General features: G+C 43.5%; 1 protein-coding gene across 1 annotated transcript; it reads left to right on the top strand.

Moving 5' to 3' along the window:
• Window positions 1-1749: 1749 nt before the first annotated feature.
• Window positions 1750-27467, top strand: Ctr9 (CTR9 homolog, Paf1/RNA polymerase II complex component). Its single transcript, XM_055627538.1, has 25 exons — window positions 1750-1941; window positions 2949-3047; window positions 6837-7076; window positions 7525-7642; window positions 8456-8545; window positions 11461-11609; window positions 13837-13944; window positions 16046-16153; window positions 16258-16494; window positions 16680-16769; window positions 16879-17007; window positions 17105-17288; window positions 17921-18009; window positions 18624-18809; window positions 18886-18973; window positions 19130-19278; window positions 20553-20669; window positions 20801-20946; window positions 21691-21762; window positions 22209-22344; window positions 22444-22590; window positions 23282-23439; window positions 24353-24449; window positions 24702-24814; window positions 26459-27467. Exons 1-25 carry the CDS (start codon window positions 1897-1899, stop codon window positions 26877-26879), a joined length of 3516 nt encoding a protein of 1171 aa, XP_055483513.1. The 5' UTR covers window positions 1750-1896; the 3' UTR covers window positions 26880-27467.
• The last annotated feature ends 390 nt before the right edge of the window (window positions 27468-27857 follow it).

The following is a 27857-nucleotide window of genomic DNA, read 5'->3' as shown; positions in this document are numbered from 1 at the left end:
ATGGGCATGGTGGTACACACCTTTAATCCCAGCATTGGGGAGGCAAGGCCAGACAGATCTCTGTGAGTTTGAGACCAAACTGATCTACACAGTGAGTTACAAGCCATTCAGGGGTTACACCGAGACCTTGTCTAAAAAAACTTTTTAAAATTACATATGTAGTTAGCATTATATTTATATTGGCAAGCATAGATTCAAACATTTAAATAGTTACACAACCATTAAGTCAAAACGATTTTTTTAAATCATGTATAGTGTTCTGCCTGCATGTGCACCTGCACGCCATAAGAGGGCACCAGATCTCATTACACATGGTTGTGAGCCACCATGTGGTTGCTGAAAATTGAACTCAGGACCTTTGAAAGAGCAGCCAGTGCTCTTAACCTATGAGCCATCTCTCCACCCCCAAAGCATAAACTTACTTCAGTTTCTCCTCAGGGGTTTTAAGGGAGTTGAGAGAAAAAAACATAAAGAATTAGTTTTTTTTTTTTAAACCTAAGCATGTAATATGGCTGAAACTGTGTTGGGGCGTGGAGTCAAAGTTAAGTGAGGAATCAAGATGGCAAAGAGATAATGGTGGCTTTGGCTCAGCAGAAGAAACGGGAAGAGAAAAGGGATTAACTCCAAAATCACTTGCGGGTAGGGGTGGGGTGGCTTTGTTCTGAGACAGGATCTCTCTATTATGTAGCCCCCGACTAGCCTGGAACTCGATGTATAGAGCAGAGTGGCTTCAAAGTCACAGAGATCACCTGTGTCTGCCTTCTGAGAGCTGGGATTATAGGCATGCACGGTCACGCTCAGCCAAACAGGCCCTTTTTACTCACTTATTTAAGATTCTTCCCTTATTTACTCCAAACACAGAAAACTAATTTAATGCTCTTCTGTAATGAAATCACTAGCTAAAATGTTCTTAATCAAATTCTCTAAGTTCGTTATTTAGGTTTAATTGAGTTCTGATTTTATTTAAATCAAATCATGCGGTTCCTTTTAATTGTGCTCCCAAAGAAATATAAATACATAAAGAAAAAATACAAAAGCCAGGTGCCCAAGCTCATACCTATAACCTCAGCAGTCAGAAGGTTGAGATCGGGAGTTTAGGTCAGCCCAGGGTGCAAAGTGAGACCCTACGTCAAAAAAATAAAACAGGGCTGGCAAGATGGTTCAGCTGCCTGGCTCCAGCGCTGACTACCTCAGTTCGATACCCAGGACCTTCAGAGCAAAGGGAGAAAACTGAGGATTTCCACGGGACGTCCCCTGACCTCCATTCGCCACACCATCGCTCCCGTATACCCATACGCAAATAACTTCAGAATTCACTGAGTATGTCTCCTCAAACTAGTCACAAAGGTATCACCGGCGTGGCTCGCACAAACTGTCTGCAGGGAGACGAAATGATTGCAGAGCTGTTAAACGACTGACTTGTCCCCAAGAAGCTTAGGGGCCGGAGGCGCCGCCTATAGAATGTGTCATCGGAGGCCCCGCCCACAGGGGCGTGGCTGTGCTTCAACACCCACCGCCCCAGCGCGGGCCTGCGAGGAACTCGATTCGGACTACTTAGCGTCTGGTGCCGGACTCCGGAAGGCGCTCGGGTCACCTACGGCCGACACACTGACCACCTCGGAACTATCAGTCTCTCCAAAGAAGGACGCGCGGAGCCGCAGGGCGGAGCTCGCGTGAAACACGCCCTCCGGGTAGTGCTTCCGGGACGGGGGGCGGGGCCTCCGGAAGTGGCCGGCCGCGGTCCGAGGCTCGTTGTTTCAGCGGCGGACGGGGAAGGAGGAGCAGGTGCTCCGGCGGCTCCGCGGGCTGTGAGGTGTGGTGCCCGCCGCACGGCTTCAGCCGGGACTGCGAGCTGCCGAGCGGTGGGGTGAGAAGCGCCCGCTTCTAGAGCTCGCCATGTCGCGGGGCTCCATCGAGATTCCCCTCCGGGATACTGACGAGGTGGGTGCCGAGCGCGGAGCGGGGGAGGGCTGTGAACTTGGAGGATCCCAGCGCCGACTTCGCTCCGCTGGGCTTTTCAGCGGAGAGCCGCTGTCTAGCTCCCCGGCCCAGGCTCCGCTCAGCCGCTCACCTTTCCGGCTGCAGGGACTTCGGGAAAGTTCGCCTGCAGCCTTGTTGACAGTCCTCGGCTGTCTTCCTAATTCCGGGGCGCAGGGGTGTGAGCGCCGCGTAAACCTCACCGATTACAGAGCGGGCTCCATGGCCCCCGGGTCTACCTGCTGCTCGAACTCGCAATCTTTTTTTTTTTTTTTTTTTTAACCTCTCTGGGGATCTGAGAGGTCGCTCTTAATGCCTTCGAGCAAGAGTCTGTCAAGGCACACCGTAAGCATAGCTCCCTCGGCCAGTTAAGGGGCCCGAGATTTAGCCGCTCCTGTGTGTGATGGCAACGGACCCACTCTCCTCCCTGGGTGGCGTGCGATTCGTCTCCAGCTCCAGCTTTGCTTCAGTCTTCTGGGTATTTCACAGTTTTAATTTTGTCAGAGGTAGAATTTATTTCTAAAATCCTATGGACTTAGGTGTATTCCAGGACATTATTATCTTTGCCCACATTTCAGACATGTATGTGACACGCCATACTGCCTCCGTGGTTTATGTGTGCGTTGGCATTCAACTTTGCCTGGCCTCTGGGGCCGTGTTTCTCAAGGTCTCAGACCTATGGCATCAGGGCGTCATTGGATTATAGGTCATACAAGGTTTCATTTTGGTTTTGAGTGAGCAAGTCATTGGGAAAACTACTAACAGGATTTGTTGTCTGCTTTTGTATGCTTTGGCCAAATCAGACTTCCAACCTATTTGCCATGTGTTTCCTAAATATGAGCATGTGTTAGTTCACCCCGTTGAAAGTAAGTGCACACCGTTTTTATATGCACACTGATGAGTATTCACAAAGCACAGAGAAGAAAAACTGTGAATTTAAAAGGAAATAAAACGTTTATTTTGTGTTTTAGGTCATCGAACTTGACTTCGATCAGTTACCAGAGGGAGATGAAGTTATCAGTATTCTGAAGCAGGAACACACACAACTGCACATATGGATTGCTTTGGCGGTCAGTATTCATATATATATATATATTGTTGTTATTGTTGTTGTTGTTTGTTTTTTGTTTTCAAGTGCAGTAGTAGCCCACGTGATTAACTCAGTTGTACACAATAAACCATCTGTATGAAAATTAGTTATGCCAGGCATGGTGGCACACACCTTTAATCGAAGCACTGGGGAAGCAGAGGCAGGTTGATCTCTGAGTTTAAGGCCATCCTGGTCTACTTCCAGGACAGTGAGGGCTACACCACCTGACTTTAAAAAACAATGAAAAGACAAATAATTATATTATCATTTATGGAACAATAAGGGCAGTTTCCTAAGTACAACTCCAACGTAAACTAATGTCTGTTGATAAAGGCAAGAATTGTTTAAAGTAAATAGTTCTCTATATTGAGGTTTTAATTACTTAGTGGTAATTCATTGAAGCTTGGCTTATGTATAGATAGACGGACTAAACATTGCTTTTCATAACATTTCTTCTTAAACATTCTGGAAGGTGATTAGGCGCCAAGCTAACACATAAAAAAGCCCTTTGGGGGTCAAAGTTATCCCAGCCTTTCATTTTTTTTTGTCATACTTGTTCTTACCTCTGTAATATTAACACTACTGGAAATTCTCAGCAAAACCTAATCTGAGAGCATAAAACTTTCAACCCTACTCCCTGGCACCATGTTTCCTTTTTATGAGAAATAGTAAGATGAACTCTGTACTCATTATTCCTAAACTAGTAGGCTGCCAGTGGCTTTCAGATACAGATATCTAAGAAGTTCCTAACGTTACCGTGATGGTCAGAATAGGAGGTTTGGAACGGGGCATGTCTTTGCTCAGATGTCCTACGGATTGAACCTGCATCTTCGCAAATGCTGAGCAAACACTCATCTGCTAAGCTGTTACCCCAGCCTTGTTTTTACCTTTTATCTTGAGTCTTACCAAGTTGCCCAGGCTGGCCTTGAACTTTTCGTCTTCCTCCTTAGTCTTCCAAGTAGTCATTCAAAAAAAAAAAAACAAATAATTATTATTGCTCAGTTTACAACTTGATGGATTTCTCTGAGACATTTCTGTATATGCATATATTGTGCATTGGTCATATCTACCTTCCTCTCTACCCTGTAATGGCCTCTAGCCATTTTCCTGAAAATGACATGCTTCATTCTTTATCAGTAGGTAGAACTCTCTTACATGTATAGTATATTTATCATTGATGGGCACCTATGCTGATTCCATAGCCTAGCTATCATGAACTGTGCCACACTGAAAGTGGATATGCAGGTAGTGTTTGTATGTGCTGACTTTTTCCTTTGGATATAAGACTGGGAGTGGTATAGGTGGGTCATATGGTAGTCCTGCTTTTAGACTATGAGGAACCTCCCTACTGCTTTTCCCCATCCTTGCCAACATTCGTTATTGTTAATGCTATTGGTAATAGCCATTTTTACTAGGGTGAAGTATAATCTCAGTATATTTTTTAATATATTTTTGTTTATTGGAATTTTTTGTTTTGTTTTAAAAGATTTATTTATATTTTATGTGTATGAGTACTTTGCCTGTATGTATTCTTGTATGCCACATGTATGAGGTCAAACAGAGTGTTGGACCTCCTGGAACTGGAGGTGTGGATAGTTATTAGCTGCTGTTCAGGTGCTGAGAACCAGGTCCTCTATAAGAACAGCAAGCACTCTTAGCTACTGAGCCATCTTTCCATTCCCTGATTTGTTTGTTGTTGTTTGGGGTAGTGTTGTTGTTTGAAACAGAATCTCATGCAGGCCAGGCTGTTCTCAAACCAGCTATTGGTCTGTGGCTGGCCTCGAACTCTTGATCTTCCTGCCTTCACCTTCCAAATGCTGGCATTGTAGGTTTATGCCACTGTGCCCAGCTCACAGTGTACTTTCCATATACACTTTTCTGATGACTAAAGATGCTGAACATTTTTCATGTATTTACTCTTTGGGAAGCGTCTCTGTCATATCATTGGCCCGTACTGCTTGGCTTACTTATTCTTGTGTTTGTTATTTGGTTGGTTTCTGAGTTCTTTATGTATTCTGGAGATGGAGTCTCTGTTAGGTGAATAGCTGGCAAAGATTTTCTCTACTCAGTAAGCCATCTTCTTCACTGTTTACTCTTTCCTTTGCTGTGTGGACACTTTAAGTTTATTGTAGTTCTGTGTGTCAATCTGTGCTTTTGTTTCCTGAAATGTCTTCTCTAAAGGAATCTTCTTAGCTGGGTGTAGTGGCATACTTCTAAAAGCCGGCATTTCAGAGCCTGAGGCAGGAAGATTACAAATTTGAAGCTAGTCTAGACTACATATTGATAGTTTCCAAAAACAAGTATCTTCCATTCACACGTGGATATACAAAAAAGTATTTCTACTGACAGACATTGCCATATTGGCTAGAAGAGTCAACTTTTCCTATTCCCTGGAGATTCTGTTATTGATTCTGTTATTAATTAGAATTGTTATTAGTGGTAAAATAATCTGATGAAGTCTTGTAAGTTACTGTTGGGGAAACTGTAGTGTTGAGTTTAAAGAAAACTTTGTTCAGGTCCCAACATGAATGCTGTTTGTCCTTAAGCAATATTCTAACTTCTGAGTCTGTTCCCTCATCTAAACTATGAGGATGTAAGTACTCACTTTATCAAGTAGTTGTAAGGGTCAGAGGAAGTGTGTGTTGCTCCTGGCGTGCTATGTGACCAGTAGACACTAGTTAATATAGAGTGGATATCCCTTTTATATTACCCATGAGGCAGACACCTAGGGAAGTTAATAATCTGTCCTAAAGTCACTGATAATTTTTGATAGAGCCAAAACCAGAACCCAGATTGGTTTTGTTTCTTTTGAGACAGGATCTCTTGTAGCATGTTAGGCTTCTATTTATTCTTCGCTGTGGGTGAGGTTAGTATGTATGGTGTATACATCTGCTTGCATGGTGCCCTTCTATATATGTATATGGAGGCCAGAGGTCAACATGAGTGTCTCTCTCTTTTTTTTTTTTTTTTTTTTTTTCTTGGAGACAGAGTCTCACTATATGGCCCTGGCTGGCCTAGAATTTAATTACATAGACCAGGCTGGCCTCAAACTCATAGAGCTCCATCTGTGTTTGTCGCACAGATGCTAGGATTAAAACTAAATTACCACATCTGGCTCCACATTATTTTTTGAGACGTGGTCTCTCTCTAAACATAGAGTTCCCCATTTCATTTAGAGTGATTGGCCAACAAGCTCCCAGGTTCTATCTCTCTCTCTTATTTCCTCAGTATTGGGGTTAAACTATTACTAGATGAGAAACAGAAATGTCTTTTGTGATTCCAATTTTAATAGGTTTATTCACGTCTAATTGGCTTTGGTAAACTGCTCCTGTGTGAACTGTACTACTCGGTATTGAACAAGGGTGTACCTGTTGAGCTTCCGCCAGCCAGTTGAGGTCAATGAATGTGTCCAGTGCCCCAAAGTTTCTTCCACTGTTCTTTCCCAGCCCCTCTGTTTCCAGACAGCACTGATCTGCTCTACTTACATTTTTGTTGTTAAGCATTTTCTAGAGTCTTAAAGAAGTAGAATCATAGTATATATTCTTTTGGTAGAAAGGCTTCTGTGAGTGTAATTATTTTGAGATTTATTTATGTTGTCAATAGTTCACACCTCTGCATCACAGAGATATTCCACAGCTGGTTTATCAATTCACTTGTTAATCTTTGCCTTCCAGTTTTTTGCTATTCAAAGAAAGGTTCTATAAACATTTGTGTAGGTTTTTTATGTGGACACATGTTTAGTGATTTTTAATTTTCTTTTCGCCTGCAGTTGGAGTACTACAAGCAGGGGAAAACAGAAGAGTTTGTGAAGCTGCTGGAGGCAGCACGGATAGATGGCAATTTGGACTATCGAGACCACGAAAAAGACCAGATGACTTGCTTGGATACATTGGCAGCCTACTATGTGCAACAGGCTCGGAAAGAAAAGAACAAAGACAACAAAAAGGATCTTATTACACAGGCAACCTTGCTGTATACAATGGCTGATAAAATTATTATGTATGACCAGGTAAGTCAAATTTGTTGTAATTTATGACAGCACAAACTACCACTTCAAAGCAAAATATGTGTATAAGCAGATTCTTTGTGAAAGAATTTTAACTAAAATAATTGATGATACAGTCAAAAAGAAGGATTTATTAAAGTCACAATTGCATTAGTCATGTACTGTTAATTTGTGCAGATTTAGTATATATGTACATGTTGAGTCCGTAATCCCAGGATTCTCAAGTAAATTTCAAGCAGATTTTAAGAACTGTGACCTTTGTTTTGTTGTTACCAGCACAGATTTGCATTTCAGGGTGAACTTCTCATTTGTCCATTGAGATTTTTCTTGGTAGCTAGCACCTCTGGTCACTCACAGAGGAATGTTGTACTTCCACCCTTTGTGGGAAGCATTTGGTTTTGCATGCTCTTGGTAAATTGTCTGCAGTCTTAGTAGAATCTGTGCATTACAGAACCATTTGTTGGGAAGAGCCTGCTTCTGCCTGCTCGAGGGTGACAAAATGGATCAAGCTGATGCACAGTTTCATTTTGTACTTAACCAATCTCCAAACAATATTCCAGCCCTTCTTGGTGAGTGATCTTCAGCAGGGACCTTAGGTTATAGTTGGTCAGCACTAGCAAGGAGCTTTTGTTTGTATGTATATATGTATTTGTGTGTGTGTGGTTTTATGTTTTTTGTGTATGTGTATATGTAGTGTATAAGTATATATTATATATGTACATATATATGTATGTAATAAGTTAGTGTGTGTATGTATGTCTATAGAAAGAGCCCTGGTTAGTTTTTTATTAGTTTGATACAAGAGAATCAAATGGAAAAAGGAACCTCTATCAGATTGCCTTAGGCAAAACTGCAGGGCATTTTCTTGATTGATAATTAATAGAGGAAGCCCTAGCCCACTGGAACAGTGCCAGCTCTGGGCAGGTAGTTTTGGGTGATATAAAATAATAAAATAAAATACCAGGCTGAGCAAGTCAGGAGGAGCAAGCCAGAAGCAGCATTTTCCCATGGCCTCTGCTTGAGTTCCTGCCCTAACCAACTTTCATGATAGACTAAACTATAAGCTAAAATAAGCTCTTTCCTCCCCATGTTGTTTTGGTCCTGATGTTTATCACAGCAGTCAAAAGCAAAATAGAGTAAGTTATTATTTTCTCCCGAGGAGTCAACAAATAATCTCTTGATAGATAACTACAAGATAGCTATTTATATTGTTATTTTACATAAAGACTTTTAGGACTAAAATAATGCATGACCTATGGAAAACACATTTTAATATGATAATTAACTATTTTCATGTATTTCTTACCAAGACATACATTAGTGTATATATAGTAAATTTGTGTTCTTTAATCAACAATGTTTGTTTGTTTAAATCACCACAGGGAAAGCTTGCATTTCATTCAACAAGAAGGATTACAGAGGAGCTCTGGCTTACTATAAAAAAGCATTGCGTACTAACCCAGGATGTCCAGGTAGGAGAAATTTTAATTCTAAGCTGTTTAAAATGTTGAAGATTGGTTATAAAAAGATACTTTAAGAGTAGTGAAATGACAAGATCAAAGTTATTTTATTCTGGAGTGGAAAAATGGCGGAATTTGAATCCCTGTTCCATGGAAAAGCTAAGCAGATGTAGTAGCTATCTGTAATCCCAGCACTCAGAAGGCAGAAATAGGATGCTGGCACAAGCCAGCTAGGTACACTGGTGAGCTCTGGTTTCAGTAAGAGGCTCTGCCTGGGTAAATAAGGTAGAGAAAGATGGAAGAAGATACATAGTATCAACCCTGCCCCCACCAAGACTGAATTTTCTTGGTGTTTGATTTAAAACGTGAATGGCAGATCATACTACATTTTTGACCTGTGCTACTTTTTTTCCAACATATTTTTTCACTTGGTATGTTTTTATTGTGTATCAACTATGTGCCAGGCACTGTGCAATGCAGGAATGCAACAGTGAAACAAAAGACAAAAGTTCCTGTCCTCTCAAGTAATTTACCTTACAGTGAATTGAGTGAGAAAAATAGATACTATAAAAGGTATTGGTAACCCCCTGAGAACTTGAAGCAAATTAGAGCTTTGAGAAACATTGGGAGTTACTTACAAAGGGTGGCTGGAAAATTCATCAGGGCTATAAAGTGCTAGAATAACCAAGGATCATGCAGACAGGGGAGACTATCATCCTGGGAAGAGCACAGCAGGTGCAAACATCCTCAGAAAACTTCTTGGCAAATTTGAGAAATACTATGTGTATCCAGAATGGAAATAGATGGAAAGTAGTAAGAAATAAGATCAAAGATACTGCCCAATGCTTCTCGTGTTGAACATCTGAGAGTATATTAGAGACTTCAAGCTTTTGACAGAGTTGAGAGGTCTTGGAGGGCTTTGTGCAAAGAATGCTGTGATCTGACTTATGTTTAAGAGTCCTGTTGAGGGGCTGGAGAGATGGCCTAGCAGTTAAGAGCACTAGCTGCTCTTCCACAGGACCAATTTCCAGATTCAGGATTCCTAACTCCACACAAACATACATGCAGATAAAACACCAATGCGCAATCAGTCAGTCAGTAGGAGTGCCATCGAACTACTGCCTACAGACTAGAGTAGGATGTGAGGTGAGTAAGCAAGGACAGAGGTAGCATGACCAGGGAGGAGATTCTTGCAAGCATTCAGGTCACGGACCAATTAAAGCTCACAACATGGATATACATGTGGTCATGTTCTGGCATTTTGAAAGGAGAGCCAATGTAAAATGTGAGGCAAAAAGAGCAAGAGTCAAAAGCTGAGCAAGTAATATTAAAAGTGGAACTACGTTTTACTACATTTGGAAAACAGTCCAAGAGAAATTAGTTTTAGATATGAAAAGGTTGAAATGCCTGTCTGAGGTACAAGAAGGCAGACTCTTATCTTGGAATTCATGAAGGAAGTCTGTGATGAACAGATTAACTTAGAAAGCACCAGTCTACTGCTGGTGCAAAAGCCTGGAGTGTGAGCCAGATGTGGTAGCACATGTCTGTAATCCTAGCACTCAGGAGAGGCAGAGGCAGGTGGATCTCTGTGAGTTCAAGGACAGCCTGGTCTATAAAGTAAGTCCAGGACAGCCAAAGCTACACAAAGAAACCTGTCAAGAATCACATCTCCCACCCCCAAAACAAAAGTCCTGGAGTGTGCTTGAAGACAGGAGTAAGCGTAGACATGAAAGAGGCCCTGCGACATGGTAAAGCAGTGGTTCTCAACCTTCCTGATGCCTGTGACCCTTTAATACAATTCCTCATTTGTGGTGACCCCAACCATAAAATTATTTGTGTTGCTACTTCATAACTGTAATTTTGCTACTGTTATGAATTGTAACTTAAATATATTTTCCAGTCATCTTCAATGACCCCTATGAAAGGGTCGTCTGACCCCAAAGGAGTCACAACCCACAGGTTGAGAACAGCTGCTGTAAAGTATAAGGGTTCGAAAAATGAAAGACTTGGGAAAGCATCCTAAGGAGTAGCCAGAGATAAGAAGAAACTCAAAAGTAATGTCCTTGAAGCCAAATGTGAAGCGTTTCTTAAGGGGAAGGTTATAGATTGTGTCACATTGTCTGCTTAGGCCAGTGAAATGGGCAGAATCGAGCAGAGTGCAAATCACTAGTGATTTGGTGGGAATAACCCCTCACTAGAGTTGGTGCCAGAGGAAAAGAAGAAAGAAATGAGAGTCCACAGGTGTTTAATCAGTTGAAGCATCTTGTCCGGAAAAACAGGAATGGGCTGGCAGCCTGAAAGGAAACGGAATCCATAGACTTTTCTGTAAGATGATAGAATGTTTGACTATGGGTGAGAATGGTCCAGAGAGGAAAATATTATTTGTAATGCAGGAAAAATGAGAGGCAGTATTGTCATAGCATCTTCAAATAGATGAGACCAGTGGAGGATAGCCTTAGGGAGGGACTAAGGCTGTTTGTGTTTCGATGAGTTAGGTTATATCAGCATAGCCCAGAAGTGAATGACAGCAGCTGTAGGTACTCAGACACAGACTTGTTCTCTATTTAAATACTAGGGTTATTCATGCATGCACCAGTGCACATGTTTACATTTGTTCGTGTGTGTGTGTGTACGCACATATATGCAATAATAACTTTTAAATAAAAAAATGGAGCCGATAGTTGTGGTGTACTGCAGCAGGTGCTACAAGATAAGAAAAATGCCAATATTACAGTTATTCTGTTGTATAGTGAAAGTAGTACCCATAAGAGGAGACAAGGATTGGAATGATATGGTCTGACTCCTAATAAATCAAGTTTGTGGTAGGCCAACAAACGTGTCTTAAAGAGTCCAGACACTAGAAATTAAACTCTTAAAGTGTCCTAGGTTGACAGGGCAAATGACTTGATTTTATTTATTTTTTTTAGCTGAAGTTCGTTTAGGAATGGGCCATTGCTTTGTCAAACTTAACAAACTGGAAAAAGCTCGACTAGCATTCAGCAGAGCCCTGGAACTCAACTCTAAGTGTGTGGGAGCGCTGGTTGGACTGGCTGTTCTAGAGCTCAACAATAAAGAGGTATGGGAGGAATGATGGCCTGTAGCTTCAGGTTTATCAGGCCTGCTGATCCTTATCTAGGACTCCTAGAACGACTTATACTTTAGAAATCAAGATTTCAGGTTATAGATAGAAAATGTGATGCCTGTGCTTCAGGCACCATCCCGAAAGCAAACACATTTCTGTGGGATAGCCATGAGAAGAGAGCCTTGCAGCTTAGGTAAGATGTCCCTACCAGGTGATTCTGCTTTAAGACCAGCACACACACCACACACACGCCTCAAAATGGTTTTAGAACTTTGTGAAGCTTAGAATCTCAGCTGAAAGGTCGCAGGCCCGCAGATCTGTCTGAGATGCTTGTGACGAAGTGACACACCCACACTCGCCACTCCCCCGACTTAAACGTTAGTGTTTTTATAGTTTACTGAACAAAGTGTCCGAGGTCTCACATCTGACACTACAGTGCCATCAAGCTCAAAGCTTTTGAATAACTTTATATTGACCCCTCCTTAATGTGTGCCTTTCCCCAGTGCCTGTTACCTCACAGTCATAAGTCGGTTGCTGCAGCCTCGGATGTCTTTTTGGTCCATTAGTCTCACAGGAGGGAAGGAAGCAAGAGGCTTTCCCACAGAAGTTCCAGCTGATATGGAAAGGCAGTTCCTGTCCTGTTTCTTTATTTGATTGTCCAAAAGGTTGCCAGTGTTTCTCAGTATCAGCTCTGTTGACAGTTGAGCTATGAGTTGTCTCTATCATCTATTCTAACATAGAGTTGTCTCTCTATTGTAGAATGTTTACTAGTGTCTCTGGCCTTTACTACTAAATGCTGGTACCATCTCCCAGTAGTGATGACAAAAACTGACATTGTCCCCAGTGAAAATTTCTGCCTTATGCCTATCTCTAGAGAGGGAGAATAGATTATCTTGATTAGTTTGACTCAATCATGATTTGTCACCAAGGATTGCAAAAAGGGAAGGGAGCTTTCCTTCCAGAAATCAAAAGGTCTCACAGACTGTAAAATCTATTCTGAGGCCAGACATGGTAAGGCATGCTTTTAATCTTAGCACTCAGGAGACAAAGAGAGGCAGATCTGTAAACGTGAATCCAGTTTGTTCTACATAGATGACTTTAGGCCAGCCAAAGATACATGATGAGACCATGTGTTTATAAAGAAAGAATGGAAGGAAGAAAGGAAGCTGTGTCCTGTTAGCAAGGTAAAATGGCTGCCATGTCAAAAAGACGGCTAAGGCAGGACTAATAAGTGGACAACCTCAAACAAGAACTGAATAAGAAATAGGAGGAGGGCTAGAGACAGCTCAGCCGCTAAGAGCACTGGCTGCGCTTCCTGAGGACCCGGGAATTCCCAGCACTCACATAGCAGTTCACACCTGTCTATAACTCCAGTTCCAGGGCTCTGACACCCTCACACAGACATACATGCAGGCAAAACACTAATGAACTTCAATCAAAAATAAATTTAAAAAAAGGAAAAAGAAGGAAAGTGGCACACACCCTGTACTCACTCACAAAAATCTAATACTGAGATTAAAATGGGGATTTCACTACAAATGAATATTGAAAAATTGTAAGAGGGGTCTGGGGAGATGGCTCAGCATTACTTGAGCACTTGCTGCTCTTTCAGAGGACCTGAGTTCGGTTCCCAGCACCCACATTGTAACTTACAACTGTCTAAAACTGCAGTTCCATAGAATCTGTTGCCTTCTTCTGGCCTCCACAATCAGTGTATACATTTGGTGCAGAGGTATACAGGTAAAACACTCATACATATTAATAAAAATAAATAAGTCTTAGAAATTGGTTTTCTAGGGCTGGAGAGATGGCTCAGTGGTTAAGAGCACTGGATGCTCTCCCGGGGTTCTGAGTTCAATTCCCAGCAACCGCATGACAGTCATAGAATGAGATCTGGTGCCCTCTTCTGGTGTGCAGACATACATGTAGGCAGAACATTGTATACATAATAAATAAATATAAAAAATTTTAAAAAAAAAAGGAAATTGGTTTTCTAGTCTTTGTCGTCAGAGTCAGCATAAGTTATTAGAACTGGTATCAAATAAACTTTTGTTAAGAAAACTAAATTGTAACGATTTGGTGTTCCCCTATTTGGAATGTTACATCCTTGTGGAAGAAGAGTCTTGTGGTATTGGACTTTATTTCTTGAGAGTGAAGAAAACTGAACAGTGCTAACTAAGTGATGTTTTTCACTCAGCTCTGTTACATTGTTTTCTCCTAGGCTGATTCCATCAAAAATGGTGTGCAGCTTCTTTCCAGAGCCTATACTATTGATCCTAGCAACCCGATGGTACTGAACCATTTGGCAAACCACTTTTTCTTCAAAAAGGTAAAAATTATTTATGTGAATCTTTAAACCTGATGTTTCTGAATATACTCAGTACATGATTTTTGTTTAACTAGGGAAGAAATTTGAAAATGTCATTTTGTTTTTGCTTTATTCCCAAATTAGAACTTGTATTAGTTTCTGGGGCAGAGCACATCCATTCTAATATGCATGGCACTTTGCACTGTGTGCAGCCTGCGGTCGGGTGTCAGATGAGTAAGACTGCTGTCTGCACTCAAGGAAGCAGGCGCGTAAGCACATAGAAATGTGAAAGGAAAGGCCTCTGCTCACACAGAAATGAGGAAGTGATCAGATGGTGAAGGGGCCATTTCACAGTATACAAGTTTTCCACTGTGTTAAGCTGGGTGTCACTAGGTAGTTGAAAGAGAAAAGGCATGGGGTGGAGAAAGCCCCAGCCTTTGGAGAAGGCAGACAAAGCATGTAGCCGACTACAACAGGTGCTGTGTTAGGCCCAGGTAGCGAGCATCTGCTTCATAGAATTTGCTGTAGGTGTCTAGGTGCCAGGGTCAGTGGTGGTCCTGTTTGTACATGTTGATCTTGTCTGTAATTCCACCAGTTTTGTGGAAACAACAGTATTTAAATTTCTTAACATGCCAAATCCAAGATACCATTGATGAAGTTTTTCATTTTTAAAGTTTTATTAGCATACATTTATCATACTTAATGGGTTTAACTGTGACATTTCCATAAATGTATATAATATGCCTTGATCATGTTCCTCCATTTTTCTCTCATCCCCCTCCTGCTGATCCTTTCCTCTTCCCAATTAGTTCCTCTGCTTTTTTGTCTTTTCATTGGTGATCCAGTGCGTCTAATTAGGGCTGCTTGGAGCAGCTTGGGTGAGAGGTTGTTTATAAGCTTATGGGCGGCTTACCAGAGGCTACACTGCCAAAGAATGTCTCACCACCAATGGCAAAGTTTTCATACATTAAACAGGAAAGCTTAATCTGCCATGTTAGAACCAGAGACTAAATTGTACTATAAACTTTAAAATACTGTAACAATTTAGGTAAAAGGTGACAAAAGTGTATCAGCCTTACTAATGTAAGCTACTATGGTGTTTCTGTTGTTACTCATGTACTCAGTGCTTACTATATCCCAAGCACTGTTAAAAGTACATTCCCTGCACTTCCTTCTGTATTGGCCACACCTACCCTATGAGGTAAATAGTCTGGTCCTTCCCTCCCTCCCTCCCTCTCTCTCTCCTCCTTCCTTCCTTTCTTGAGTGTGTGAGTGTGTGTGTGTGTGTGTGTGTGTGTGTGTGTGTGTGTGTTTGCACGCACATGTACACGTGCATATGAGTGCACAACTGTGTGGAGGCGAGCGGCCGGTGCCAGGATCTTCCTCAATCACCTTTTCATTTTTTTTAAGAAGGTGTGTGTGTGTGTGTGTGTGTGTGTCTGTCTGTCTTTGTGAGTGTTTCACCTGCATATATGTATGTATCTGTACCAGATAGTGTCTAATGCCCAAAGAGATGAGAAAAGGCATTGGACTCCCTGAAAGTGGAGTCACAGAGGTTGTGAGCACCATATGGGTTTGTCCTCTGCAAGAGCAGCAAGTTCTCTTGACTGCTGTGTCTTTTCTTTAATCCTTCTCACCTTATTCTTTCAAGATGGCCTCACTGAATCTCTAGTTCGCTGGTTCAGTTAGTTGGTTGGCCATTGAGCTCTCTCTTTCTCTGCCTCCCGACACTAAGGTGACAGACACATGGCCAGCTTGTGTGTGTGTGCTAGGGTGCTCAGGTCCTTGTGACTGCATGGTTCTTACCAACTGTGCCCAGTTTTTTGATGAGTAAATTGACACGGAATTAGTAGCTTAGAGCTTAGTGCTGCCTCATCCCTGACAGGAGCTTCACTTCTGCAGTTATAGATACAGTGATTATTCGTTAAGCTTATAGCTGTTCAGTCATTCTTTGTAAACTGATTATTCGTTAAGGTTGTAACTGTTAGAATGCTAAAAGTTGAGCTACTGAAGGAGATGAAAATAAACTTTATAGCTAAATGAAATGTTACTCATTAAAATAAATCACTATTCAAGCAATCTTCTGACATCACTAAATTGATTTTTCTGGTGTCAAATTCAGGATTATAGTAAAGTGCAGCACCTGGCTCTCCATGCATTCCACAACACAGAGGTAGAGGCTATGCAAGCAGAAAGCTGTTACCAGCTGGCTCGATCATTCCATGTTCAGGTGAGACCATGTCAGCCTTTCTAAATATGTAGCCCTTTACTCACGAGATTTCATCTTCTGACACTCTTGACATGTTGTTGGTCGGTTTTGTTTTCCTCTCTCAGGAAGATTATGACCAAGCCTTTCAGTACTACTATCAAGCCACACAGTTTGCTTCATCCTCCTTTGTACTGCCATTTTTTGGTTTGGGACAAATGTATATTTATCGAGGCGACAAAGAAAATGCATCTCAGTGTTTTGAGAAAGTTTTGAAAGCTTATCCTAACAATTACGAAACTATGAAAATTCTTGGCTCTCTGTATGCTGCTTCAGAAGATCAGGAGAAACGAGACATAGCCAAGGTATGTTGTAAACCTTAGGTACCCTGAGATTCCAGCTGTTGCTTGTACAGCCGTGAGAAGTGATGGTTAGCTGAGCGTCACACATTTGGCTTCCTAAGCAGATTACAGCAGCCATGTTTTTGTGTTTTCTGTTTTGTTTTGTTTTGTTTTTCCTTTGACAGCATTAATGATCTCATTTATCCCAGGGCCATTTGAAGAAGGTCACAGAACAGTATCCTGATGATGTGGAAGCGTGGATTGAATTGGCCCAGATCTTAGAACAGACTGATATCCAGGTATTGACGTCTACTTTTCCTATCCTAAATGCTGTGTCCTAATAAGCCGGTGTGGTGTGTCTCTTTGCACTGTGAGTAAACCTTTACTCTGTCCACCATAAACATGCAGGGTGCCCTTTCAGCCTACGGAACAGCCACACGCATCCTGCAGGAGAAGGTGCAGGCCGACGTCCCTCCTGAGATTCTGAATAACGTTGGGGCCCTTCATTTTAGACTTGGAAACCTAGGCGAAGCAAAGGTGGGGATACAGAAACCTTCTCTTTTTTCTGTGCTTGACCAAGCTGCAGACACTTTGCTCAGCCATCTCCAATAACAATCTGCTTTCTTCCTCACAGAAATACTTCCTGGCCTCACTGGACCGTGCGAAGGCAGAAGCCGAGCATGATGAACACTATTACAACGCCATCTCTGTTACCACATCCTACAATTTAGCCAGGCTCTACGAGGCCATGTGTGAATTCCACGAAGCCGAGAAACTGTACAAAAACATTTTACGAGAGCATCCTAACTACGTTGACTGTAAGAATTTAGGCTTTTCCAAGGTTTCACTCTCTGTAGTTTCATTTGCCTACACTCAACTCTGCTCTCAAAACAGTATATTAAAAATTCCTTAAGTAATTCATAAATTTCAAATTGTGGACCATCCTGAGTGTCATGATGAAGCCTCATGCGTCTCCATTCCACCCAGCCCAGGGTGTGAATCATCCCACTACTCGATGCCATTCTGTCAGTGACTGAGTAGTCCTTTCAGAGAGCAGACTGACTGTTGGGGTGTCCATATTTGTGCAGTGACCCTTACTGTATTTTGTAGTGGTCCCAGCCAGGGCTGCTGGCACATGTCTTTCCTTCCAGCACTCCAGAGGTAAAGGCAGGTGGAACTTTGTGAACTCCAGGCCATCCTGGTCTACATAGTTAATTAAACGCCAGCCAGAGCTTTATAGTAAGACCCTGTCTAAAAAAGAAAAAGAAAAAAAGAAAGGTTGACCTAGTGACGCAGTTTCTCTTCTGCCTGGTTAGAGTGATGTGTCGTCATGCGTGGGTCTCTCCTGTCTGAGACAGGTAACAAAGCATGACTGTCCAAGATGTCAGACTTCAGTGTTGGGGTCCTTTAGATGTGAGAGTGTAAAGATAAATTAAATGTGCACTTTCAGGCTATCTGCGCCTGGGAGCCATGGCCAGAGATAAAGGAAACTTCTATGAAGCTTCAGATTGGTTTAAGGAAGCTCTTCAGATCAATCAGGTTGGTTTTGTTGATGAAGTTTCAGAAATTCACTCTCTACCTTTCAAAATCAGGTTGTCCATTTAATGACTGTGATCTTTCTAGTAACCCTGTCATCTCTGGTTTTACTGACTAGTTCTGTCTTTGTTTATTTCACTTGTTAAAGATTTTAACAAGTGTAATAGTTTGTATGATTAGTCAGGATCATTTTTTTAAATATATAACTATTTCCCTTCCGCTTCCTTCTTTGTCTGCATCCTGTCCCCTGTGCTCAGCCCTGCAGCCTGCCAGGAGCAGCTTCCAGAACCAGTCTTAGTTTTCATTGGTGCTCTGAGCTTCTGATGTGGCTCACAGCAAGAGACTGCACACTGCAGCAGAGCCCTGAAAGACAGGTTTACACACCATTAGTGGCTCTTACTGGTGGGCAGTGCACTGTTTTTACTTCATTCGATGCTGTTGCGTGTTGTATGGTGATACAGGCACTAAGTTGTTTTTGCAACTAGCTCTTAGGTCTCAACTCTTAGTCTGAAAACCACCATTGTATTATAGCTGTAAACCTCTTCAACCACTAGCCATTGTAAGAAAAATGACTGATTCCTCAAATCCCAGACTATAAAATTTACTTCTTTATATAGGATCACCCAGATGCCTGGTCTTTGATTGGTAACCTCCATCTGGCAAAACAAGAATGGGGTCCAGGCCAGAAGAAGTTTGAGAGGATATTAAAACAGCCAGCCACACAGAGTGACACCTACTCTATGCTGGCCCTTGGCAATGTGTGGCTCCAGACTTTGCATCAGCCAACCAGAGACCGAGAAAAGGTAATCCCCTGTCTCTGTCAGCGAGATTGGTGTTCTTATTATTGTTGAATTTTTCAGTAATTCTTCTTTTCTCTAGGAAAAGCGTCACCAAGACCGTGCCCTGGCCATCTACAAACAAGTGCTCAGAAACGATGCCAAGAACCTGTATGCTGCCAATGGCATAGGTGACTGGAAGCCTTGGGTCCATGACAACTGGGGAAGTTAATGCGTTTGGGGTGTTCGTAGATCTGGTTTTTCTGATGAGTGCACTTGTTTTAATATTAGGCTTTTAGATGTTTGAGCAGCAGTTAGGACATTCTCACTGTTTTGTGCAACTTTAGGAGCTGTTTTGGCCCACAAAGGATACTTCCGTGAAGCTCGTGATGTATTTGCCCAAGTGAGAGAAGCAACAGCAGATATCAGTGATGTGTGGCTGAACTTGGCACACATCTACGTGGAGCAGAAGCAGTACATCAGCGCTGTTCAGATGGTAAGGTCTTTGCCTCTCCAGATACTTAGATGTTGTATGGAGCCATTGCTTCCTTAATCCTTCTGGCCCCATCATAGAATTTCATGCCATCTCCTCTGATACTGTCTGTTCAGAGGCTTATAACCGTGTAACAATGAGGCCAGGTAGATGTGAGTCCCTCCCAGTTCCATGAATGCATGCCACAGGCAGAGAAGTTCCTCTCTGACCCATTTCCCTCTAGGTAAAGTGGAGTTCACTTAACCTCAGAGAATTTTGTGAGGCTCCAGTCTGAAAAGAGCTGGGCACTAACATGTAGAACAAGTATCCACTAACCGGGAGGGTTCGGTATTTATTCCTTCAGTTTCTGAAATGAACTGAGCTTCAGAAACGTTAGGTGATTTTTGTTGTTGTTATGGAGACAATACAGTCTCTTACATACCTGTGTTAAGTGTTCTCCCATTTCAGCCTCGCAGGGCCCTGGGCTTACAGCCATTCCACTGCCCTCAGTTTAAAAGGTTTATTTTTGTACACGTGTGTGTGTGTGCGTGCATGCACGTGTGTATGAAAGTATGCCATGTGCATATGGAGGCCAGAGAAGGTTTTGAGCTAGAGTTGCAGGCTGTTGTAAACCACTGACCATGGATGCTGGAAGCCAAACTTATGTCCTCTGGAAGAGCGGGAAGCATTTTTAGTCACTGAACCACTAAACCACTTAACCTTCTCCAGTGCTTATCTTTTAAGACAAAAAGAAATACAAACTAGAAAAAAGGAAGACAAAAATAGAAACAAGGCTTGTACCTGTAGAATTTTGTTAGCTTCTGCTTGCTGAGTGCTTGAACTTGAAGGAAAAGTTATATTCAGTGTTCTCGGTACACTAAAGCAGCAAAGTTCTTGGTATCTGTGGGTACAGTATGGTCAGAAAGAAGCTTCTGAACAAAGAGAAGGTAAAAGTAGTCTAGGCTTCAGGAGTTAAACTGGTCAGAGGGAGTCACAGAGCTCAGATTGCATGCACAGCCCAGAAGTTATATTCTCGGAGATAAGCCATCCCAGTCTGCAGAGTAGCCCTACTGCCTTCTAGAAATGCAAATTAGTCATTAGGGATTTCCAGGAAATCACCTTGTCAGCAGGATGTGTGTATGCTTGTGGTCAAAAAGTGTCGTATTTATATAAAGATTAACTGGGGGGCTGGGGAGATGACTGTGTATAGGAGTGCTTGCTGCCTCCTGAGTGCTGATAGTAAAGGCCTGCACCCCCGCTACCCGCTGTGCTGTCTGTAACCGACGTTTCTTTCGCAGTATGAGAACTGCCTCAGAAAGTTCTACAAGCACCAGAACACGGAGGTGGTGCTCTACCTGGCCCGCGCCCTCTTCAAGTGCGGCAAGTTACAGGAGTGCAAGCAGACTCTGCTGAAGGTAACAGCAGTCCCGTGCCGCCCGCCTGCCCGCCACCACTGTTCCCCAGCTGCCTCCTGGTTCTGGCTGTTAAAATCCCTTTTGTGGCATTCAGTCAGAAGAGGTTAACTCGCCTTGCTATGTGTTTACAGGCCAGACATGTGGCACCCAGTGATACAGTTCTGATGTTTAATGTGGCGTTGGTCTTGCAAAGATTAGCTACCTCTGTCCTGAAGGATGAAAAGAGTAATCTGAAGGAAGTCCTTAATGCTGTGAAGGAGCTGGAGCTGGCGCACAGGTGAGAATTCTGAAGAAGACTTGAAAATGTTTTGTTTCCTTAAAACAGTCTCAAAAGATACAAAAAACTGACTTCCCTTAAAAAATTAACCATTAGGGGAAAGCAAGCATTAGTTTAGTTTAGGCCAAAGCACACAGTTGCCATGTGGTGGCGCCAAACTCCGGGGAGAGTCCAGCCACACTGGGCTCTTGAAGCTGGATCTCTGGACCTGGCTGGCTAGCTGTGGGCTTGCCCTAGATTTTTTACTAATCTCTCAGCGGTGTGAGCCAGCAGTTTACACATGTGAACTGTTTTGTCTCCACTTGTGTTGGTTTCATTTTTGTACCAGTGTGTCTTTATGGGATGTTGGTTTTCATCAAGCTGGGATTAAAATCTTATCACTTACTGCTTAACAGATTTATTCAGCTCAGTTCAAATGTGTTTAACCTTATAGGACTTAGCAATTCAGTGTGTGGTAAAGTGAAAACCTCAAGTCTCTGATTGATCAGCTGTGCTTACGGTCATCTCTGTTAATATTTCTTGCTTCATCTGGTGAAGTGTAAGTGCTCTCATGACCCAACCCACCATGCTGACACAGTTTATTAGTCAATTTAGTGTTTCCTGCCTGTTTGTTACGGTTGTTTTTAGTTTACTGACAGTATTAAATACATTTTGCCTTCCTTGATGAAGTTCTGTTTATTAAACACGTGAGGGTCTTAATGATGAGGATTAAGTACAATGTCTTTATCTTCTCCTTTCATTTAGATACTTCAGTTACTTGAGTAAAGTAGGAGATAAAATGAGATTCGATTTGGCCCTTGCTGCCTCTGAAGCCAGGTAAAGCCCTGTTTATAGAAGGTGGCTTTGTGGAAAATAATAGCGTCGCGAGAAAAAGGTGGTCCCTGGCTTTGACAGGGTCACTTACTCTCTCTCTCTCTGGGAGTCCCTCACCTACAGCACTTTCAGACTTGGAGGAAATTGGTGTAGTGTACTTAGGTTGTGGGGAAATCCTTTCTTTTTTATTTTTTTTCTGTTGTCTTTTTGAGGCAGAGTCTTAATCTGCAGCCAGGCTAGAACTCAGACCTTCCTCTCATGCTGGAAGTACAGGCCTGAGCCACCATTCCCACCTGATAAATACTTCTCTGCTTTACTCACACTGTGTCAGTGAATCAGGACAGGAATTCTGAGTTGGGGAACTTAGTACCGCTGATAGTGTTGGTGTGGGTTTAAGGAAAGCAGGTCCTTCTAACTGTGATGCTGTGTCTGTGCATCTGAAATGTTAGGCAGTGCTCCGACCTACTGAGCCAGGCCCAGTACCATGTGGCCCGGGCACGCAAGCAGGATGAGGAAGAACGGGAGTTGCGGGCCAAGCAGGAGCAGGAGAAGGAACTTTTAAGGCAGAAGCTTCTCAAAGAGCAGGTGCGTGCGCACGCTGTGTATTAGGAGCTAGCCCCGTCTACTCTACGTTGCTTTATTCATTGTGAGAACATTTTATCAATGCCCATGCTCCCACCCTAGGAAGAGAAACGTCTCAGAGAAAAGGAGGAGCAAAAGAAACTTCTGGAACAGCGGGCCCAGTATGTGGAGAAGACCAAAAATATCCTCATGTTCACTGGAGAGACTGAAGCCACAAAGGAGAAGAAAAGAGGGGGAGGTGGAGGGCGGGTAAGATCGGGCCCCGCTGCCTGTCATCATTGGGCTTTCTGAAAGGAAGAACATACTTTAGGTGGCTCTGTACTTAGTTCTTAGCCTCCACTTCTCTACCGAGGGATGATAGTCTTCCAACACAGACCACAGTGTCTGGGATGGGCAGCAGTCCCTGCCTTTCTGGGGTATGTGGCACAGTGGGTGAACACTGGGCTTGGCACAAACGTGCTCTGCCGCTCTTCTTCTGCTTACCTCAGCGAGCAGGGGGTCCTATTCTCCTAGTGGTTTAACATACATGATATTCAGGTGAGCAGCCAGTAGAACTGTACTTTGAATCTAGGTCTTCTCCCCAAGGTGAAGGATTTGGTATGACACTCCTTTGTGGTGCTGAGTGGCTGCAGAGACCCATAGCTCCCTGTCAACCAAGTGGTCATGGGGCAGACAACCAGCACCTTTCTGCATTCTGGGGCTAGGTGGCTTAAATGCATTTTTAATTGAAGGTGCGCTTCCCTGTGTTGAGTTCTCAGACAGTTGATAGAACCTCTCATGACAAGGGCTGGGAATGTGGGCCCAGCCAAGCCCCTCTTCCATTTGACTTAGTAAAAGGTCTTTACCTGTCAGAGACCTACAAGAATGCTCTGCAGTCCCTGCAGCCAAAAAATAACTACCATACTTGGAAGTGGCTGACTCTAGTCTCCTTGAATCGCAGCGTTCTAAGAAAGGAGGCGAGTTTGATGAGTTTGTCAATGATGACACCGATGACGACCTCCCTATATCCAAAAAGAAGAAGAGAAGGAAGGGCAGTGGCAGTGAGCAGGAGGGCGAAGAGGAGGATGGTGGAGAAAGGAAGAAGAGGAGAAGGAGGAGGTAGTGTCCTCATTATTGTTTCAAGTGTCTGTAAAATCGAGAGACCTTTTACACTCCATCGCTTCAAACTACTTCCCTGCTTTTCGAAGTCCTGAGTATTTAATTTGCGTGTATCTCTAGGTTGTCCCCTGAAACAGCTGAGAGTCACCCATGTCCTTCCTTTTGTCATTTTGTTACTTGAAGTAGGGTTTCTGTATCCCAGGCCGACCTTGAATTCAGTGTGTAGCCCAGGTTGGCCTTAAACTGAGAGCTGACTTGTCCCTGCCTCCAGTGCACTAGGACTGTTGGCGAGCACCACCATGCCCAGGATTTTGTAATGTGTTTTGGACACAAATGTGGTGTAAAGTGAGCAGCCCGGGTGGCAGCTGGATTGACTGCATGCACAGTACTGGCAATCACTGAGCCCTTCCTCTCTGGAATGTGAATGGTGGTGACAGTGCCCTTTAACCACCTAGTGCCATCGTTGTAATATCCGGGATGCCCCATGCTTTCCTGCCCAGGAGTCTTCTTCTGGCTGTTTTATCCAGGCCCGCCCTTCTATCCCTGGACAGTTGTCCTTGAGAAAGAACCTGTGAATCCATTCAGACCATCACTTGTGTAGCTGTGGTGAGGATCTCGGTAGCAACTGGGAAGGGAGGAAGAATAGGGGAAAGATTTAGAGATACAAAACCCAGGTTGTTTCTCACTCAGTCACTGCACCAAACACAGATTGCAGTGTAGATGAAGGAGGAAGCTGCACAGGGACAAGTTAGCGGCAGATGTCATTGGCTGGCAGTCTGTATGCCCTGTGCCCTTGAGCGCATATAGCGTAGCTGAGGTCGGCATCCATACAGAGGGTACTACTGTGATGGCGACGTAGTCATACCTGGCAGGTGTGAACCTCCTGACACACTCTTGATGTTCACTATTCAAGACCTCCAAAGGGAGAAGAAGGATCTGATGATGACGAAACAGAAAATGGCCCCAAACCAAAGAAACGACGTCCACCAAGAACAGAGAAAAAGAAGGCTGTAAGTTGTCTTCCTGTCCTGTGTGTCTGTGAAAGACTCAGTGTGCTCTTCTCCGGCCCGTGTGTGTGTGTGTGTGTCTGTGTGTGTAAGTCTGACAGGGTGCCCCAGTGCACTCTTCCGTAGCTTCTTGCAGCACAAATGCATGTTTTCATTGGTGGCTGTTGATTCTCTCACTATAATAAAACCTGGTCTGATGTAATGTCCCAAGAATATGGGAATGCCAACTAATGGGTTATGTTTGACATTCTCTAGCCCAAGCCAGAACGCCTGCCTCCTTCAATGAAGGGAAAAATAAAATCCAAAGCCATTATATCATCAAGTGATGATTCTTCAGATGAGGATAAACTGAAAATTGCTGATGAAGGGTAAGATTCCCTCCCCTTGGTAAATTGTAATGGTGGGCAAGCCCAGTCTGATGAGGGGCAAGAACTTCCAGGGCAAACACTGTAGCAGTCATGGTGGCTGCAAACCCGCCATCTGTATCCTCTTTTTTTTTTTTTTTTTTTTTTTTTTTTTTTTTTTTTTCTGATGTTAAAGACGTTTTTATTTCATTGTCTACCGTTTTGCCATAGCGATTTATTGGGACAGAAAAGATTGGGACTGGGTGTGATTTTAGCTTATTCATTCTACTACTGAAATCACATAGTTTTAGGACCACCATTGAGTTATTCTGTGCTTCGCTGTCCTCATCATGAAAATGTAATGTCGAACTAGAGTAGCGATCTGTATGTTTTCTCCTAGCTACAACAGTTCATGTTTATGAAATCCTATAGCCAAACACACTTCCCATGAGAAAGGAAAGCAGTTGTGGCCGATGCTAGTTAACACACACCCCTGTTCTCTCAATCTGTTTTCCTTGAGGACATTTGCTTCCTCTTTTGTCTTTGTTCTCTTAAGAGGGAAAGCAAACTTGAAGAAGGGATGTCTGGGAGTGGTCAATGTGCTGGCTTCTTGACAGCTTCAGGCTGGCATTGTACTCTCAGTGACCCTCCTGCATCAAACTTGAGCTCCATGCCTAGCTGTCTTGTAGCTAGAAGAAACCATAGTGAGCATGTCATTAGGAAGCTCAGCTGGTGTTTCCTAGGTGGCACACTCACTCCTAAGCAAAATGTCGCTCTGTTGCCCAGCACTGACTGGCTAACAGTACTAGGAATAGCCTGGACCTGCCTTGTGGAAGTGAGGGATTTAGTGTCCATTTCTTCCCCTGATGGACCAGCGACACACCTGTGCCTTCCTTGGTGGGCTAAGCCTAGACAGCCCGTATGGGGATCACGCTGAGCTCATAGCCTTGAAGAACTGACTGCTGATTTGTGCCTGCCTCTGGTGCTCACACACCCACCCCTGGACTCCTGGAGCAGAGCTTTCTCTACCACACTCCCTGCATTCCTCTATGGCCATTGCTTCTTCACTCAGTCAACATTCAGATCCCCCCAAAGAGACTGGCAGGTGTGAGGATACCCCAGACCCAAGCCTCCTTGCAGAGGCTATGTGTCCACTTTCCTTCCCACTTACTGCTCTGGGGAGCATAGCCACCCTGGCATTGGTGGTAGCAGCTCAGTTTTTGGTAAGAGAAGGGGTGTTTAAGTGCAGTGGCCAGAGGAGGAGTCCTGGTTGGTCAGAGTGGACCTCAGCGCAACAGAGAACCGTCTGAGGATGCTTTGAAGATAGTGCCTGACAGATCTGGATGCCCTTGTCCTCACAGTGTTCCCCCAGGTTGTTGGCTAGTGGTCTGCAGGGCCAGGAGAAGGTGTAGACTCCGGGGAACAAGTCTGTGAGGCTGAGCTGCTGCCAGGCTTGTGCCCATAGCCAAGGCCAAGTTTATTTGTGCCATTTACCTCAATTAAACTCGCTCATTGTGCTCCCTCATTGTTGATCTGTTTGTAAATAAAAGCCCACACTTAGCAGCACACAAACCAGTATCACAGAAGCCCCTGGATGGTACCAGGCATGACCCAAAACACAAAGTACTGTTGGCAGCCCTCGTTCTCACCAACCCCTCCCTCCTCCAGACACCCCAGGAATAGCAACAGCGATTCTGACGACGACGAGCGGCCCAACAGACGAGCCTCATCAGAGAGCGACTCAGATGACAACCAGAACAAGTCTGGCAGTGAGGCGGGCAGCCCTCCGAGGTCGGGAAGACAGGAGTCAGATGAGGATTCTGACAGTGACCAGCCGTCCAGAAAGAGAAGGCGCTCCGGCTCTGAGCAGTCGGACAATGAGTCTGCACAGTCGGGGAGAAGCCCCTCTGGAGGTTCCGAGAATGATTCGCGCCCAGCTTCTCCAAGTGCAGAGTCGGACCGCGAATCGGAGCAGGGCTCCGACAACGAGGGTTCTGGCCAAGGCTCGGGAAATGAATCAGAACCAGAGGGCTCAAACAATGAGGCCTCAGACCGAGGTTCAGAGCGTGGCTCAGATGATAGTGACTAGGTTTATTTCATCAAAGACTCAGTGGGGGTGAGGGGAGCTTTATAATATATAAAAGCTGTGATAAGAACAGTTCAGATGGTTAGTCATTTGTGAAACTTTTCTTAAGGCAATTTTCTTTTCTATTTGTATATTTGCTAAACTCCAAAAGACATTTCCTGTGCTAGAGTCCAGTGTGTGAAACTGGAGCCTCGAGACTCCTGCATTGTGGTGCAGCTCCACCTGTCATATGTGAAAACAGCAGTGATGCACAGATGCTAAAGCATTCCCGCAAGGCTTGCCCAGGCTAGCCCGGTCTCCAGTGGGCAGCATGCTGCTATGTACGGTTTTTGTTGCAAACTTGTACCAAATGTTGCAGAAACCGAGATATATGCCTTTGTTCCTTTTTGAGTTGAGACTGAAAGTTTATTTCTGGATGAAGAGATGTCCCTGTACCGAACTCTGAAAGGAAGGTGTTCATATTGTGAGGCTGCAGCCATGAGGCAGAGTTGCTAACATGGGAAGGGTAAGTGTGGAAAGTGCTTTTCTGTTGTTAAAATGGGAAGACCACCCCAGCCACTTAATAAACCCCTTTACCGACCATGGTGGGTAGCCATGTGTCTTTTTTTTTTTTTTTCAACTCAGTAACATATTTAATATGAATGTATTAAGCAAAAATTTGAGAAACTGTCCAATCCGAAGGCAGTTTCCTGAAGGCTTTTGTAATTCATTGACAAATTTCTGGCGGCTTTTAAAAATACACAAGAAGGCTATGAGTTTTTATTTTTTGGGGGGGTTTTTGAGGCAAGGTGTGTACATAGCCCTGGCGGTCCTGGAACTCGGTATGCAGATTAGGCTGGCCTCAAACTGTCAGAGATCTGCCTGCCAAGGGCTGGGCTTGAAAGCATGCACCACCACACCCAGATGTATTTGTTTTTTAAATAAGTAATAGTGTGTTTTTTGTAATCATTGTAAGAAAGCTTTAATAATCAAGTGACAGTA

This window comes from Psammomys obesus, unplaced genomic scaffold (genome assembly GCF_907164565.1).
Source record: "Psammomys obesus unplaced genomic scaffold, mPsaObe1.curated_primary_1811, whole genome shotgun sequence".
Classification (NCBI taxonomy): domain Eukaryota; kingdom Metazoa; phylum Chordata; class Mammalia; order Rodentia; family Muridae; genus Psammomys; species Psammomys obesus.
The sequence above is the reverse complement of the archived record's forward strand: the minus strand, read 5'-3'. Positions and strand labels throughout refer to the sequence as shown.

Excerpts from the sequence above, each read along its gene's own strand:
- Ctr9 (XM_055627538.1), top strand. The coding sequence starts at position 1,897 with ATGTCGCGGGGCTCCATCGAGATTCCCCTCCGGGATACTGACGAG. Across the intron at positions 7,643-8,455 it reads CAATATTCCAGCCCTTCTTG|GGAAAGCTTGCATTTCATTC; the intron begins GTGAGTGATCTT and ends AAATCACCACAG. Across the intron at positions 18,810-18,885 it reads CAACCAGAGACCGAGAAAAG|GAAAAGCGTCACCAAGACCG; the intron begins GTAATCCCCTGT and ends TCTTTTCTCTAG.